The following is a 15,608-nucleotide window of genomic DNA, read 5'->3' on the forward strand; positions in this document are numbered from 1 at the left end:
TCTAACATTCGTTTAGCCTTGGAACTTATAGATTATTCAGATGTAATATTTTTTTGGACTTCTGTAAAGCCTTTGACACAATTGAACATGAATCTCTTTAGATCACTTAAAATTTTCACAGAATCCAAAAATGTTATATCAAAGTCATTTGCATGTTTACAAAGATATAGTTGTTAGTAAACCGTAATAGTTCCAAAAGATTCCATATCAACTTAAGTCTATGACAGGGATGCCCAATTAAGCCATTTTTATTCATTTTTTTATTCATCTCTAGATATTCTGAATAATGCAAATTTATATGGTTTAACCCTTAACAAAGAAATCAAAATGTCCCAACTGGTTGATGATACTACTCTTTTCTTAAGAGACAAAGACCAGGTCTCCCATGTCCTTAATGCTCTAACTGCATGTTCTATTGCATCAGGATTAAAACTCAATGTTTCTAAATGTGAAATCTTGTTTTTGACTCTGATGATAAAGAAATAGAAAATATGTTGTGTTAAATATTTAGGAATAAATCTGTCAAAAACATACTTAAACACAAATTTCTCTTCTAAAATGAAATATATTTAATAATTGGCTTAGATCTTTCTATACTTTATCTTTATTTGTAAATCATGCTACTTGTAAAGATAAAGACCTTTGACTTGAGTCTCAAACTAAAAAATGTAAGTCCTTTCTAATAAAAGAGCTGAAGGAGGTCTGGAAGTGTTGGACTATGTTGACAAACACTTTCAAGATCAACTGGTGGAAAAGATGTTTGATCAATACTGATTCAATATGGTATTTCATTCCAAATAATGTGTTTAATAGGTTGGGTGGTCTTCAATTTTTACTGAAATGTAATTATATTCCTGAAAAATGACCCTCTAAATTGGATAGGTTTCACCAACAAGCTTTAATGGCCTGTAAAATGTTTCCCGCACAATTTTTCCCCAAGTTAAGCTCTTTTGTGGAATAATTCAGACATAACTGTAAGTCATTGTTCTACCCCAGCTGGCACGAGAGGAATATTGACTTTGTTCTTGACGTTTCTGCAACAGGGGTAATATTCTCACATATGAACAATTTATAACATTGAAAGAGTTTCCAATACCTTTCAGAGAGTTAATTTCTGTGATCAATGCCGTTCCCAGTGGTCCAACTACACTAATGAAAACTCATCTTAGCTTTGGTAATGATCAAAGTTTATCCAGAACTCAGTGGAAGGCGTGGGCTTACTTGAGAAATCTTGTTGCAATAAATATGAAAATCTTCATTCACAAAACAAACTTACACCAAGAGGAGAATGTCTGGAACATGCTTATTCCTGACATTGTCTGGAAAAATGCATGGTTAAGGCCTTACAAATATTGCATACCAAACAGGGTTAAGGTCAGTTTAAAATTTTAACTAATATCTATCCATGTAATTCTATGACATCCACATTTGTGGCTATTGATCTGCATTTTCTGTGAAAAAGGTGAGAATCTGTCTCACTTGTTCTTTGAATGTAAATGTCAGAATTTTGGGAAAACCTTGCAAAATACTTATTTACTCATTACCCATGTTTTTGAAATGAAGGATATATGTTACTATTGCAATAAGACCATTGAAAATTGATTTTTTTTTGCAGCCAAATCTTTACAAAAATCCCAAAATAACACTCTTGATTGAATTTAACTTATTAAAACATTAACATTTTCCTTAATCAAAAGATTAGTGCAATTGTAATCGCGCAAATTGTTTATTATTTATTTTTTGTATGTTTAGTTTTTCCATTAATACCTGTGTTCTGTTTTGTATAATGTAAATTGATGTATTTAATAAATGGAAAAAAGTGTTCCAGTGGCTAGCTAGCTAAAAATGGACAATTTTCTAAATTAGCCATGGATGAGATGGGTCTTGTGGTTTTACTTAATTCTCCGTACATGCCAATGATTATAAACAGTGATTCTGATCCTACCATTAATTCATTAATTGTTGCACCCCTGCATGAGGATTGGAAATTCAATATGAAGCTAGATGTAGAAGGCTAATGTTAACTAGCGAACGTTGCCCATGAATGGAAGTTAGGCGCGCAACCATATTAGCCAGGTAACCCAGGACAATAAAATAGTGTACTGTATGGCAGTGAGACCGTTTAGCTACGGCATTGGTGTTTCTCTACAAGTACGGTGGGTCATGTTTTTCTACTTGCATGAACTGAAATCAACCACGGACATCCATTTAGCTTACGTTGAGAAGACTAAACTTAAGGGAATCATTGTGGTACCTGATGAAGACCGCTTGTCTGTCAAAACTTTGGTTATTAAATTATTGCATCTGAGCTCCTAGTGTGCGGCTCTCCTTCAGCTTGTAATGGCTCATTGTTAATCTACTTACATCATGAAACAGCTGTAGGGTGGTGATCCGAGGTAAATGATTGCCTTGAAAAAGACCTTGAAAAAAGCACTCCATCCCTTTAAATCTACTTATTTCTACAGTCATATCATCCAAGAGCTATGCACACATTCATGGAAATACCACAACTTTTTCCATTTACAAGTAAGACCAGAAGCAACAGGTAATGCTTCAACACCTTTATTGTGCCCAATCTGAACATTATCCACATCAGTAAGTAGCAGCAAAGAGACCACAGTGAGGTAGACTTTCAAAACTCTAAAAAGCAGCTGGGCTAAGACAAGCTCAGCATGAGTAACTTGATGGGGGAAAGACACTTGGTCTTTGGCACACAGCTTCATATGCATATATCCAACAGGAACAAGGAAGGCGATGGAGTAAGAAAGCACAGGGAAAGCTGTGTTAGGTCTACTCAAGCTCTTGGTACGTTTTTAGCAAAGTGGAAGTTCTACATTCAACAGGAAACAAGCAGCTGTTCATATCCGGGCTCAGGGCCCCTCTGTTGATGTACAAAAACAGTGATTACAAATCACTGCCACCCTCTCCTAAAGTGCAAATTAAAAAGTGCAACAATAAAACTACGTAACTTACAATCAAAACGTCAATGTCCGTTCGTCTCAGTAAAGATCCATCCAATTGATTGAAACCATGGAAACCCAGTTGAAGCAGTGTCCAGTACCTTTGGGCTTTATGAACTTGCCCAACAATTACAAGAAAAGTAATGCTTCAACACCGTAATCTGTGCCCATTCAGTAGAACAGGGGTAAGGCAACCCTGGTTCCTGGAGTGCCACAGACACTACATGTTATATATTTTAACCAACCTGGAAGACCAGGTGTGTTGAATGTAGGAAATCATTGAACAGATCAATTGGTCAGGTGTGGTGCCTAGTTGGAACAAAACCCTGCAGACCTTGCGACACTCCAGGAACAGGGTTGCCTACCCCTGCAGTAGAACATCGTAGGGAGAACAAATCTACGACCAGCCCCAGACTAATACTTCAGGGTGAGGAAAAAAAATTAAAAAGCCGCCAGGTAGAATTCGGTTCCAAATTTCCTTGTCATGACTTAAAACCGTTTGTGTACAAATTAGTAAAAAACTGCGTAAAAATGTCTGAAATGCGACTGGTTAAATGAAGCCCAACTCATCTTCCAAAGTAAAAAACACCAGCTGGCTTGCACAGGAAAAACAGTAAGCCAACTGGGGGTGGGGGGGAAGGGGTGGAACTATTTGAAGGCACTGTATGGTATCTACCAACGAAAGGCAATGAGACGTGCATGCTCTCAATATGCAACGCATGTAAAACTAAATCAAAAAAACTTAAGGATAAGAAAAAAAAAAATCAAGGCATTTTCATCTAGTTCTGAACCCTGGCCTGAAACATCCTCGTCTGGCCACAAGTCAGGGAAACTGCATAAGGAAGGGCCCCTGACTATCCCAACAAGGTCACTGTGCATAGTGCCAACGTGAACAAGTAAACAGCAAAAAGTAGCAAGTGCAGCAGTAGACTTCTCTACAGTGTTTCTCCCCCAGTCCTGGTGGGAGTGCCATGGTGCCCCTGGTGTCGGGGGCAGCTGGACACTCGTGCTCTGCGGACGCCCGCTGTGTGTCCTCACCCGTGAGGTGTGGGGTTCTCCGCCCCCTCGCTGACTCCTCTTCTCTAGCTGGACTCCCTGTTCTTCTGGTTACGCATCAGGGGCCGGTGGTTGCTCAGAAGGTCCATGGAGTGCTGCCAGTGCCAGCAGGAGCGACAGTAGTACTTAAAGCAGGCCTGAGGAGAACACATGTAGTGAGCTTACTGTGTGCACTGTGGTGAACATACATGTGTACCATTGATGTGCCAAAACATTAATAACATAAAACTTTATTTACACAAATGTATGCTTCTTGAATAAAGGCTTAGTAGGAGGCCTTAGTGGATAGATGCATACTTGAACCTGATTAGACCAGATATAGTTGTAATCCTAGCTTCACATCAACCCAATGTCATAACACACCTGGTCCCTGCAGAAGAACGGCCCGGGTTGGCGACTGCACACCTGGCACATGGAGTCCTCCAGGTAGGGGTCAATCTGAACCTGAGGGACATCAGTGCTTATATTCAGACCATTGAGAGAAAGGCAGACTTACCCTTCAGTGATAATATGCCATAACACTTAAATATAAACACATGTAACGTGTTGGTCCCATGTTTCATGAGCTGAAATAAAGGTCAGGTGTTTTCCATACGCACAAAAAGATTCTTATTTTGCCCACGTGTTTACATCCCTGTTAGTGAGCATTTCTCCTTCACAAAGATAATCTTTCAACACAAATATATGGTGGAGATGAGGCCCATTTTTTATAGGTGTCTGACCAACAGACTCATCTGTATTTCCAGTCATGTGAAATTCATAGATTAGGGCCTCATATGAACTGTAACTCAGTCAAATCTTTGAAATTGTTGCATTTATATTTTTTGTTCACGATAGTTGAAAGCAGTCAATGCTGGTTACGTGTTTAAAACCAGATGGCTCTTACCTTCTTTGTAAACTTGGGGGTTTTGATCTCTACAAACGCTGCACACACAGCCTTCAGGTAACTGCGCTGGTTGTTGAAGGTGACGCGCCCAGAACCTGTACATCATGAGATTAAGGAAGGATTGATACCATTACACCCTCTACAGCACCCAGCCAGCCTAGAGCACCCAGCCAGCCTAGAGCACCCAGCCAGCCTAGAGCACCCAGCCAGCCTAGAGCACCCAGCCAGCCTAGAGCACCCAGCCAGCCTAGAGCACCCAGCCAGCCTAGAGCACCCAGCCAGCCTAGAGCACCCAGCCAGCCTACAATGCAGGTCAAACCCAGACAGAAAGAGGCTACGTCTTAAACTCTTTACCTCCAGTTATCACAAAATGCTCTAATGGCAAGCAATGGCAGAGGCAGTACCTGTCAACATACATTACTCTTAATGACTGCTGCATTTCAGACAGTTACAGAACACCCCATAGACATTCACAATAGAGCTACATGAACCAATATAATCCTACCGTCATGGCAAGTCACCGCCAGTCTTTCAACGGTAGTATCTCACCTATCGGGTACTTGTGCTTGTCCGTGTCAATCCCAGCGTACATCACTCCGCCGAACAGGTCATTCATGATGCTGGCCAGGGCCTCTGCGTTGAGCATGCCGTGCAAAGCACCCACAAACACAGTCTTGCTGGGGTCCAGGCGCTGGGAGGGGCAGCGCACATAGTTACTGTCAGAGATCACCCAGGGGATCACCTGCACCTGTGAGATCAGAGAGGAGGAAGAGTGTCAAGGGGTGTCGCAATAGTCTAGCAGGGTTTCTCCTTAACATTTCAGATGTTAAACGTTTGTGGATACCCTGTTAACATTAAATATTTACCTCCAAGCTCTTTCCACTAAACCAGTGGTTTTCAGAACCTCTACAGGGCCACCCCAGAGGTCTCATTTTGTTGCAGCCCTGAACTGGCTCATCTAAGCAAACATGGATTTTTTTATGATTGGCTAAATTATCCATGGTATGACATTTGATTTAAGACTCCCTGAAGTATTAAAACTATTAATACAAATTATTTGATGAAGCATTCCTGCCATTAGTCAATAGAAATGCATTGAATAACAGATCCACTACGTGGGACAGACTCTCACCCCCCCCCCCAAAAAAGGAAGTTTATTCTAAAGAGTTCTGTAGAGCTATTTTTTACATGCATTTAACCTCATTTTAGGAACTGAACTATTTCCATATATACTAACATTTTTAAATTTCTAGGTACCTTCAGATAAATCTTGAGGCTTGTGGGTGTACATGTTCGAGAGAGGCTCAAATTGTTCAGACACTACAGACAGAAGTTGGCAGATCTCTAGTTTACGACACATTTTGATTGGGATTTTTTACATGATGTTTTATTGAGGCTCAGACTCGAGAAAAGGGTAGAGAATTTAAACACAGCAGTTTGTCAAAAACCCCAGGCTGCGGTCACTAGGACACACAAGCACCCCCACTCACATCCTTGCAGCGCATCCTGCGGCTGGACATCTTGAAGTAGTATTCTCCGTTCTCCTCAGGGTGGAGCAGGTCCTGGGTGCAGGCCTGGAGCAGCGCACGAACAGACTTCTCGTTCTCAAACACAAGGTAGACGTAGCCTACAGCAGAGCACAGCAGAGCGTCAACACCAGGCGAACTGACACGGAGTTTACTAGTCTATTAGGGGTCAAGAGAACTAGTATGGTGTATGTGAACAAAGACAATCCAATAAGTGTTGCTCATTGTTTATTCTGAATTGTTAGTGAGTCCTCAAGTGATACGATCCACTCAGACCTCCATTCTGAAGACAGCAAGGTGAGCAGTATTCTCAAACTCTGTCAACATGGTAGACCAAGAAACCCAGAATATTCCACTTCTTGAACAAATCACACATGTTTGTGTGCGATAGGGATGGTGGGAACCATTGAATGACCAAGTACACTTGTGTCTAAACTCACCATCCCACTGCGTGCCCAATGCCCACCACTGTGCCACCTTAGAACCATAAGAGTAAATATCCTACCAGCCTGTCATTACCTTTGGGCATATTACCTTTGGGAGGGCAACGAGGATGCTTGCCATCCTTACCGGGCCACTCCACACTCAGAGGGCCGTAGCCACTGAACGTGTTGATCAGACCAGCTGGAGAGAAAAGGGTCAGCAGTCAAAGACCAGTAATAAGTCAGTTAAACAGAAACAGTGTGCTGTGAACCAATTATATTCAACATTGTTGAACTCTCCAGGTTTGCGTCTACTAAAATAAGAGCCAATTTAATGCCATGGAAACAGTGAAGCAGCTGTACCTTCAGTGATATCCCAGGGTACTCCTCCCAGGAAGACCTTGTATGAGTACAGAGGGTTCTTGTTGTTGCGGGGAGGAAGTTGTCCACTCCAGGTGAATGTGGCTTCATTTACAGCTGAAGGGAAAGTCGAGACTGAGCTGGTTAACAGCAGTAGAATGTGTAGATTCAAAAGAAAGCTGAGCGTGTTAGCATCATCCCATACCGGCTGCCTGCCTGTGCAGACGGGCCTCCCTCTCGATGCTGAAGGGGTCGTCAGGTGTCTCCAGCAGGTCAAGGCTGGGCCATATTGAGGCCCCAGGCCAGCGGCGGGACAGGGCCGTGGCAGAGCTGGTGGCGCTGGGCGGTGGGGTGAGAGGGGAGCCGTGGTCCTGGTAGTCCAGCCTGGAGCCCAGAGAGCTCAGCCTCATGGAGTCCTTCTGCATGTTGGACATGAGGAAAGGTAGGGGGGGAGAGATCCTCAGGGAGGACTGGTTGGGGGGGGTTAGAGATATTCCTTCAGATCATCAGAAAGGTCAGAAAATCGCCATAAACTAAAGCAAAACAAAATATGACATGACCTTGATCAACAAACTAAAAGTGTGACCCTAAAAATAACATGAAAACTCAACCATGACAATAATTTGAGTGGAATGTAATTTACAGTTACATACATCAATTCAAAAAGCACTTCAAGTTTACAAACACACACCTCCCCCCCCCAAGTACACAGATACTTACGAGCAGGTCCGAGAGGTGGTCTGAGCCGGAGCTGAAGCCGCTGGTTTCAGAGTCTACAGGGCTGCTGGAGCGCGAGTCTAGGAAGCAGCGTGAGTCCAGGCGGCTGGTCATGCGAGCCATGCCGGGGAACTTCTCCAGGAAGTCAGCTGCCGTGCCCATGGGCTCACTGGGGGGGTTATAGCCAAGGGGCTTGCCCAGGATCTGGCCCAGGGGACTGCCCAGCATGTCCAGCACTGAGACCATACCAGAGTTTTAATCAGATCTTACAACTAGCAGCATCAGAGGCTGAAGCTGAGATAAGGCTATTCAACCAGCACTATCACTTTCCTGCCCGTTAATCAATTTCAGTCCACAGCTACCAGATTAGAGAGCATAAAAACCAGCAGATAAATATCATATCAGATGAACATAACTATGTGACCCATTTGTAATGTATAGGGAATCCACTGTCAAAAAACAGGAAAATGATCTGGGAGCCCATTTTTATCTACTAGTTACAAAATGGATGCTTACAAGTGAGTAATTGTGACTGATAAACCATCAGGCCTTAGCATTGTCTATTCTAGATTAGAGTTCTGCCACACTGCCAGTTTCTTAGACTATGACTAGACGCTCAGCACTTCAGCTGATTAGCCAAACACAGCCATTTTAAAATGCATGACTAAATCGTTTCCATTGAACTCGTGGTACCAAGACGTTGAAAGGAGAGATAATACACCATAAGGCAAAAACCAGAGAACAAGGTTAAAACACTAACATCTTGCTGTAGTTGCTATGCAACATTCCATAATGAAACTATAGGTGTAACGTACAAGTAGTATGGTTACCATGCTACAGCATTAAAACTGCATTGGTTGTAAAGGAGCTAGGCAAACCCCGATTATTGGGCTGATCTGACAACAGACTGGATCAGCTGACAACCACACCAAATATTTACTGTGGGTCTGTAGCTGTCCCAGTGGGCTGAGCATCGAGGCACCAAGGGAATCTGACTGTACTGGCCCACTTTAGAAGCCCCATTCAGGGCAGTGCTGTTAACAAGTTTGTGTCTGGGATTGTATGGATATGTTGTGACGCAATCTCATCACAAGAACTGGGTCAGTACAAAGTGAGATGGGAAGCAACACTGAGTGAAGGCAGGGTAATGTCATTAAGTTAAAACATGGAATGAGATAATCCACAAAACAAATAATTATGTACAAGGTGTTTGAGGGAGGTATATTCAACCTCATCCTGAGGGGAAAATGCTGAATTTAAGTCAATTAATTAGGGACACTACTGAATCTGAAAAACAAGTTAAATTTAAGTTCACCCTGTCTGGGGATATAAATAGCAGGTTCACAGACAACGGACAAACTGCCTCATCATTCTCTGCAACAGCCTGATGAAAGATCTAAATTAGGGATAATAGCTCAGTATCACTAAAATACAACAGACCAAACCCAAGAGAAACCTCCAATGACAACACCTGAACAGAAGTGATTACTGATAATGCAGCATATCATCTCAAAGCCATAGCAAGTTACATTGACACAACGCCACACAAAACCCAACTAGGCTATAGCATTCATTAAATCCAATATGAAGTAGCAGACTAGCAACTAGCAGTCTTTTCCCAGTACATTGGAACAGGTCGTACAGTAGACTAACAGGACAGCCAAAGACTTTATGTTAATGTACTTACAGTCTTTACTTAAATGTACACTTTGTCAACAGTATATTTGAATATTCAATACAAAGGAAGTATTCCAGTACTCACTGGAGGTAGAGCTGGTGTGGGCTTGGGAAGCGGCAGTGGTGTGTGTGTCCGTGTCATGGCTGCTCCAGGGGCGCTCCCAGCCGGACAGGCTAAGGGACTGGAGGCCCAGGCCCAGGTCGTTGACGTCTGGCAGGCCTCTGGAGGAGCCCTCGTGGAGAGCGCTTCCACTGACACTGCTACTGGGGAAGAGCATCCTGCTGCCCACTGCAGCCAGCTCCGATTCCTGCAGGTCTGTGGACGAACGAGGAGCGAGAGATGAGCTAATAAACAGTTAAGCACCCTGCATCTGCCCGAGGGAAGAGGACATGAGAAGGGAGGGGGTGTCGAGTGAAATGGCTTCGCTTTCCCAAAAACATAATCTTACTGATAGAAATGAAGTCAGACTGTAGCAACCCTTCCCTGCATGTTGATCAGGTGAACCTGCTGCGACTGTGCCCGTTGCAACTGCCATGCATTTCCATCTGAATCACTGACCGACTTAGCATGTGACCGGACTGCTGATTCACTCGCACCCCCCTGCTAATGACATCAGCTCACCCACCACCCCCCCTTCCGTTTCCTCTAACTGGGTAATGAAAAATTCCTGTTGGAGATATTCTCAGACTCCCCCGGCACAGCGTCTGTCAGCGATGGAGGTGGCAGCCAGCCGCTGCTGCTAACAGTGGCTCTAGCCTAGTTTCCTGAGTGAGCTGGCAGAGAGAGATGCAGCAGACAGAGGGAGAGAGTCATGAGCAGAGAAGGTGGGGGACCGGCAGAGAGGGGCGTGGTAGTGTTCTAGCTGCAGGGTAGGAGGGGGCACTGAGAGCAGAAATCCCTGGTGTATTGAGCTGGCTGGCTCACCCTCCCAGATTTGCCAGTGTCACAGACACACAGAAGCTATAGTCGCAGCAGCTGACTGATCAGAAGTAGGAGGACAGAGTGATTTGCACTGCCAGCTTGCCCCATTGCACTTCAGGGCTGGACAGCATCCAACTGCTATCTACAGTCCTGATTCAGCAACTCAAGGCTGGGCAGAGGAGAGGGGTGGTGGTTGGGTGGAGGAGGATATGCCATCATTGAAGCTTTGTTTCTAGCTGGATTAATATTGCCAGATTTACAATGCATCATTTACACCCAATCTCAAGGAGGGATTGATTGTTGTAACCTTTGTAAAAATGTGAGTCATAATCATCATTTTTTATGCTGAAACATAGCGATTTACAATCATACTAGCCTATGATAAAAGTAAAATATGCACCAAGTCTGGTTACACAGCTGTATGGAAGGTTCATAATAAGGCATGACAAGTTTGTCAAAAACCATTGGTGCCAACTGAGTTGAAGCCATACAAATAAAAGTGTAAGACGTTTTGCAGCCTGGTCTCAGACTAGACATATCATAGTAAATGTAAATACTGATTGCAAAGAATATTGTGTAACGTTTGGTAGTTACATAAAACTGATCCAATTTAAGGTGGTTGATCAGGGTGGGATTTTAACATGAATGTCTAGTGTAACAGTATAATTTTAAACCGTCCCCTCGCCCATACCCGGGCGCGAACCAGGGACCTTCTGCACACAACGACAACTGTCACCCTCGAAGGATCGTTACCCATCGCTCCACAAAAGCCGCGGCCCTTGCAGAGCAAGGGGAATTACTACTTCAAGGTCTCAGAGCAAGTGATGTAACCGATTGAAACGCTATTTAGCGCACACCGCTAACTAAGCTAGCCGTTTCACATCCGTTACACTAGCAACTCAAAGGTTGTGAGTTTGAATCTCACTGACAACTTTAGCATTTTGCTTCAACTACTTATTACTTTGCAACTACTTAGCATGTTAGCTAACCCTTTCACTAACCCTAAAATAATCTATTTTGGATCATTCTTTAACATAACTCATAATATATCATCCAAAAGTGGTGATGCTGAAAAGTAATATACTAAAAAGTCTCTCGGATTTACACAGAACAAAAAATGCTCTGAGACCAGGGTGCATTTTGGCATTTTCCTTATATTAAGAAGTTTGAATATAACAATGTTACAAGTTATAATGCAATTCATTAGAAACTATTCATTAGAAACTACAAAGTGGCCAAGCTGGGTGGTCTAGTGCATGACTGATTTTAAAAGAAATATATCAGGTTAAATACAGAGTAGAATTGCAGTGGCTGAGAGTCTTGGCAAAGACCTCAAGCTCTGGAAAGCTTAGCCTACAAGTGCTGCAATGCTGCAGACGATGCAGCATGAATCAGCTGTTCCCACTATTATGACAGGGCTGTGGTGTAGACTACAAAAAAACATTAAAAAGGGGAAATTGTATGTTTAGTATATAGTTTCCCCTTTACAGCCATTGAGTACAAGCATAACGATGTGTCATTCCAAAGTGCACGTGCAGCGAGAAAGTTTACCGGTCAGGAGCATATCTAGCTTTCCCTTGGTGCCGGATGTGGTGCACACACCAGTAAAATCCAGAGAGTTGCCCAGCATGGTGTTCATTCTACGATATATGTCCGCGTTACTGCAAGTGGACAAGGCCGCAGATTCTGGTGCCCAATTGTCATGGGGTCGAAGTTCGTCTCTCTAGAAATGAGAACAAACTTGTTAAAATATCCGTTTGATGTCATTCAAGTAATGTTTGTTAACATTTAAACATGTTAACATTTGAAGTTAAAATATATGGCTTCGTAAGCTACATCAATCACCCTGGATAATACATATTCTAGGTTTATTTTCAGGCCAAAAAGTCTCGATATTGTCTTTTTGTCCATTTTACACAGATTTAGGCCTAAACCTATTAGGCTAGCAGAAGCAGACTACTTTTAATTGTAGCCTAGGCCTATATGCTTTTCATGTGCTACTGTTGAAAGACAAAAACATTGAGCGAAAATACAACTACTCGTTGGTGTTTTTCTTACCAATGAAAACGCCATGGTAGGAAATATATAACAGAAATGTTTCAAACAACCACCACTCAAGTCGAGGACATACTTATGAATGTAGTCGGTAGACAATTATCCACATTGATTAGGAACACGTATGCCTATCCAATCAGGTGATTTGGGCGGTACCATTGCCAAGTACTTTCCCTGCGTTCATAACCATGTGGGAAGATGGTATTTACCGCATATGGCCAGGCGAGTACACTGCCCCCCTCGCATTGAAACCGGTGTACCTCATGCAATTGTTCGCAGAAAACAGGATCCCCATTATAAGTGAATGGAAAAATGTCAATCTTCGTGTAAATAAACAGTTTTTTCAAAGACAGTCATGGTGCCAAAAATTGCTTCGAATACATCAGATGTATGTCCTTGAACCGAGTATTTTAAAAATATCACATACAAGAAGCGTTATAAGGATAATATAGTTGCTAATGGCAGCATCAGGTGTAAGGTCATGTAAGGCGACCCCAGCAAAATAAATAGTGGGGGTACACCGTTCCGGTAAAACACGAGCCTACCACAATAAACTGTAGGCTACTACACTATTATGTATCATTAGCGCATGTCAGAGGCATGACAAATTAGCGAATTGGATTTTAAAACGGGTGGTATAGCCTACACACCAAAATGCGATGTGGTTCGATGAGAAGACTGCCATTTTGCCAAGGCAGAGAAGAGTGGCCGACATCGAGACTTGCGGAGACAACTGTGGACACATAAATTCTGTCCTAATGACAATCGCCAAATATCCTTACCCTTTATGTTGTTTTGTGTCAAATATGTCTCGTTCTATTCACCACAGTTTGGAGGCTGGAAATATGTTGCGAGTGGATGAACGTGTGGAGGTAGCCTAGTAAAGGAGGCCTTTGAAGTTATTGATAATCAGATGAAAACATAATGCCTGGTTGTGTTTATGCCACAATAAAAAAATAGCACATTTTAGAAGTTAAATGACAAATCTTTACGACTTGGCCCATATCGATGATAATGAATTAATATAATTATATGATTAGGCCCATGCAAATATGTGTTGCACTCGCAGAGTGTGCACCCATGAGGTCCCGTACTGGGAATAAATGTAATCTACTTTCACCCCTGGGCAGCCTGCAGTACCCCGGTTGTCTTCAATTTGAGTTCGTCAATGAGAGGGGGCAGCACTGAGCTAGCCTGTAAACGTCACTTCCTTCCAAACTGCGCATGTTATTTCCGCGTTCAAAACAACTGGGAACTCGGAATTGGGAAATTGAGCTTTTTTTTCTTATTTTTTAAATTAACAACAAATCAATACAGAAAGTACATGAGGGAACACAAGTATATATAGATTATATACAATGGACAATCGAGCTAGGGGGTACAATATCACATTACAATTACACAAGGACCTTAAGGGACATACATACACTTGCAATTCTAACAGCTTTTTTGTTAGTAGAGTATTTAACTGTCTTAAAATACAGTTACATTTATTTTTGTAGGGTAAGAAAATGTGTTTTTTTGTTTGTAAATGTACATTTGTGTATATGAAATTTGGCCAAAAGAATAATGAAATGAATTACATAAAAATGTTTCAGCTTATTTCTATCGTATGTAAAGAATCCAAGCAGTACATCTCTCCACAATAGTGTAAAATCTTCATAAATGTGTTCAATTATAAATCTACTGACGTCTTGCCACAGTTTTCTTACATTAATAAAATGCCCAAAAAAGATGCAACACTGTTTCTGGGTGGTCATTACAAAAGGAACAATTTGAGTTGATGTTTTCCTTAAACTTCTTCATATAGTGGTTGGCAGGATAATATTTATGAATCATTTCAAAGGAAACTTCCTTAATTTTGTTAACAAGTAGGTATGTGTGTGGCAACATCCAAACTTTTTTCCAACCGATATTATCAATAAATCCATTCCAATAAGGCATGACATAAGGTATACAACATCCTGCTGAAACAAGGTTCGTATCGATCTATTGTTGAATGGACCAAAAGAGAAACAAATCTTTCCTACTGATGAGACAACAGGGTCAATAGAAGGTAGGCTCTGAGGGTCTTGACATGTTCCTGAATAACAGAGCAACACCTGAGGGAATGGCATCTAAAACAATTGCAAAATCTTTAGGTGTTACAGGGACCTTGTAAAGTGATAAGAATTCCTTATAACTGAGTAAAAGACCCTCTGCATTTACCAGTTGGCTCACCAATAGGATATTATTTCCAATATTCTAAATACAAAGAAGTATTTTTATACAATATATTCCGATTATTCCATATATAATATCTGTTTGGAGAAAAATGTTTATAAATTAAGGACCATGACAAGAAACCTGCCGATGAAAAGCAGAAAGTTTCACTGAAATGTTGTCAATATTATAATTGCAAAACAACGTGAAGTTAAGGTCACCAAAAGTAGAGAAGACATGATGAGGAATAAAATTCCAGATAGAAGTGGGTCTTCTTAAGAATTGTTTTATCCAATTGATCTTAAAAGTATTATTTAAAGTAGTAAAGTCCAGAAAATTCAGCCCACCATTCTCATAAGTGTACATTAAAACAGTTTTCCTAATGTAATGGGTACGGTTTCTCCACAGAAAGTTGAAAAGCATCTCCTTGCTTATTTTACTGTCAAGATATAAAGATAGAGCGCCATATGTTAGTCTAGAGATACCTTCAGCCTTGGTTATTAGGACTCTACCTTTTAAAGATAAGTCCCTCTGCAGTAATTGATTTAGCTTTTTCTGGGTATTTTTAATAAGAGGGTTCAAATTTAGTAAGCCTCTAGACTTTTGATCCTTTGTAATGGTTATGCCTAAATATGTAAGTTCTTCTTTTACTGGAATAACATAATATGAAGGTGTCACACAATCTTTGACAGCTATGAGTTCACATTTATTAATGTTGAGATATAGACCAGACGCTTTGGAAAAGGATTGTATCACATTGATCGATATGGGAATTTGGTTAGCGTCTTTCAGAAAAAGTGTAGTATCATCAGCCAGCTGGCTTAT

At 41.7% G+C, this 15,608-nt stretch overlaps 1 protein-coding gene across 6 annotated transcripts; it reads right to left on the reverse strand.

The window, feature by feature from the left end:
• Positions 1-2,546: 2,546 nt before the first annotated feature.
• cpeb1b (cytoplasmic polyadenylation element binding protein 1b) lies at positions 2,547-12,725 on the reverse strand. Of its 6 annotated transcripts, none has more exons than XM_052515839.1 (12): positions 12,585-12,725; positions 12,129-12,249; positions 9,690-9,920; positions 7,931-8,163; positions 7,416-7,680; positions 7,214-7,327; positions 6,948-7,052; positions 6,393-6,529; positions 5,452-5,650; positions 4,903-4,997; positions 4,380-4,460; positions 2,547-4,153 (listed from the first exon to the last, which is right to left on the reverse strand). In XM_052515839.1, the coding sequence occupies exons 1-12, from the start codon at positions 12,597-12,599 to the stop codon at positions 4,043-4,045; spliced, it is 1,707 nt and encodes a 568-aa protein (XP_052371799.1). In that variant the 5' UTR covers positions 12,600-12,725; the 3' UTR covers positions 2,547-4,042. The 6 variants fall into 6 exon arrangements, with proteins under 6 accessions (XP_052371799.1, XP_052371797.1, XP_052371798.1 ...); XM_052515837.1 differs by having other exon boundaries at positions 12,078-12,249; XM_052515838.1 differs by lacking the exon at positions 12,585-12,725 and adding an exon at positions 12,372-12,518.
• Positions 12,726-15,608: the final 2,883 nt, after the last annotated feature.

The sequence above is a fragment of the Oncorhynchus keta genome, unplaced genomic scaffold (assembly GCF_023373465.1).
Source record: "Oncorhynchus keta strain PuntledgeMale-10-30-2019 unplaced genomic scaffold, Oket_V2 Un_scaffold_3208_pilon_pilon, whole genome shotgun sequence".
NCBI classification, from domain to species: domain Eukaryota; kingdom Metazoa; phylum Chordata; class Actinopteri; order Salmoniformes; family Salmonidae; genus Oncorhynchus; species Oncorhynchus keta.

Bases quoted from the DNA above. Each gene is read 5' to 3' on its own strand.
- cpeb1b (XM_052515835.1), bottom strand. From the start codon at position 12,437: ATGGACAAAAAGACAATATCGAGACTTTTTGGCCTGAAAATAAACCTA. The intron at 7,681-7,930 runs GTAAGTATCTGT...CCCCCCAACCAG, and splicing joins ACCACCTCTCGGACCTGCTC to TCCTCCCTGAGGATCTCTCC. The intron at 5,651-6,392 runs GTGAGTGGGGGT...CTGATCTCACAG, and splicing joins GCAGGATGCGCTGCAAGGAT to GTGCAGGTGATCCCCTGGGT.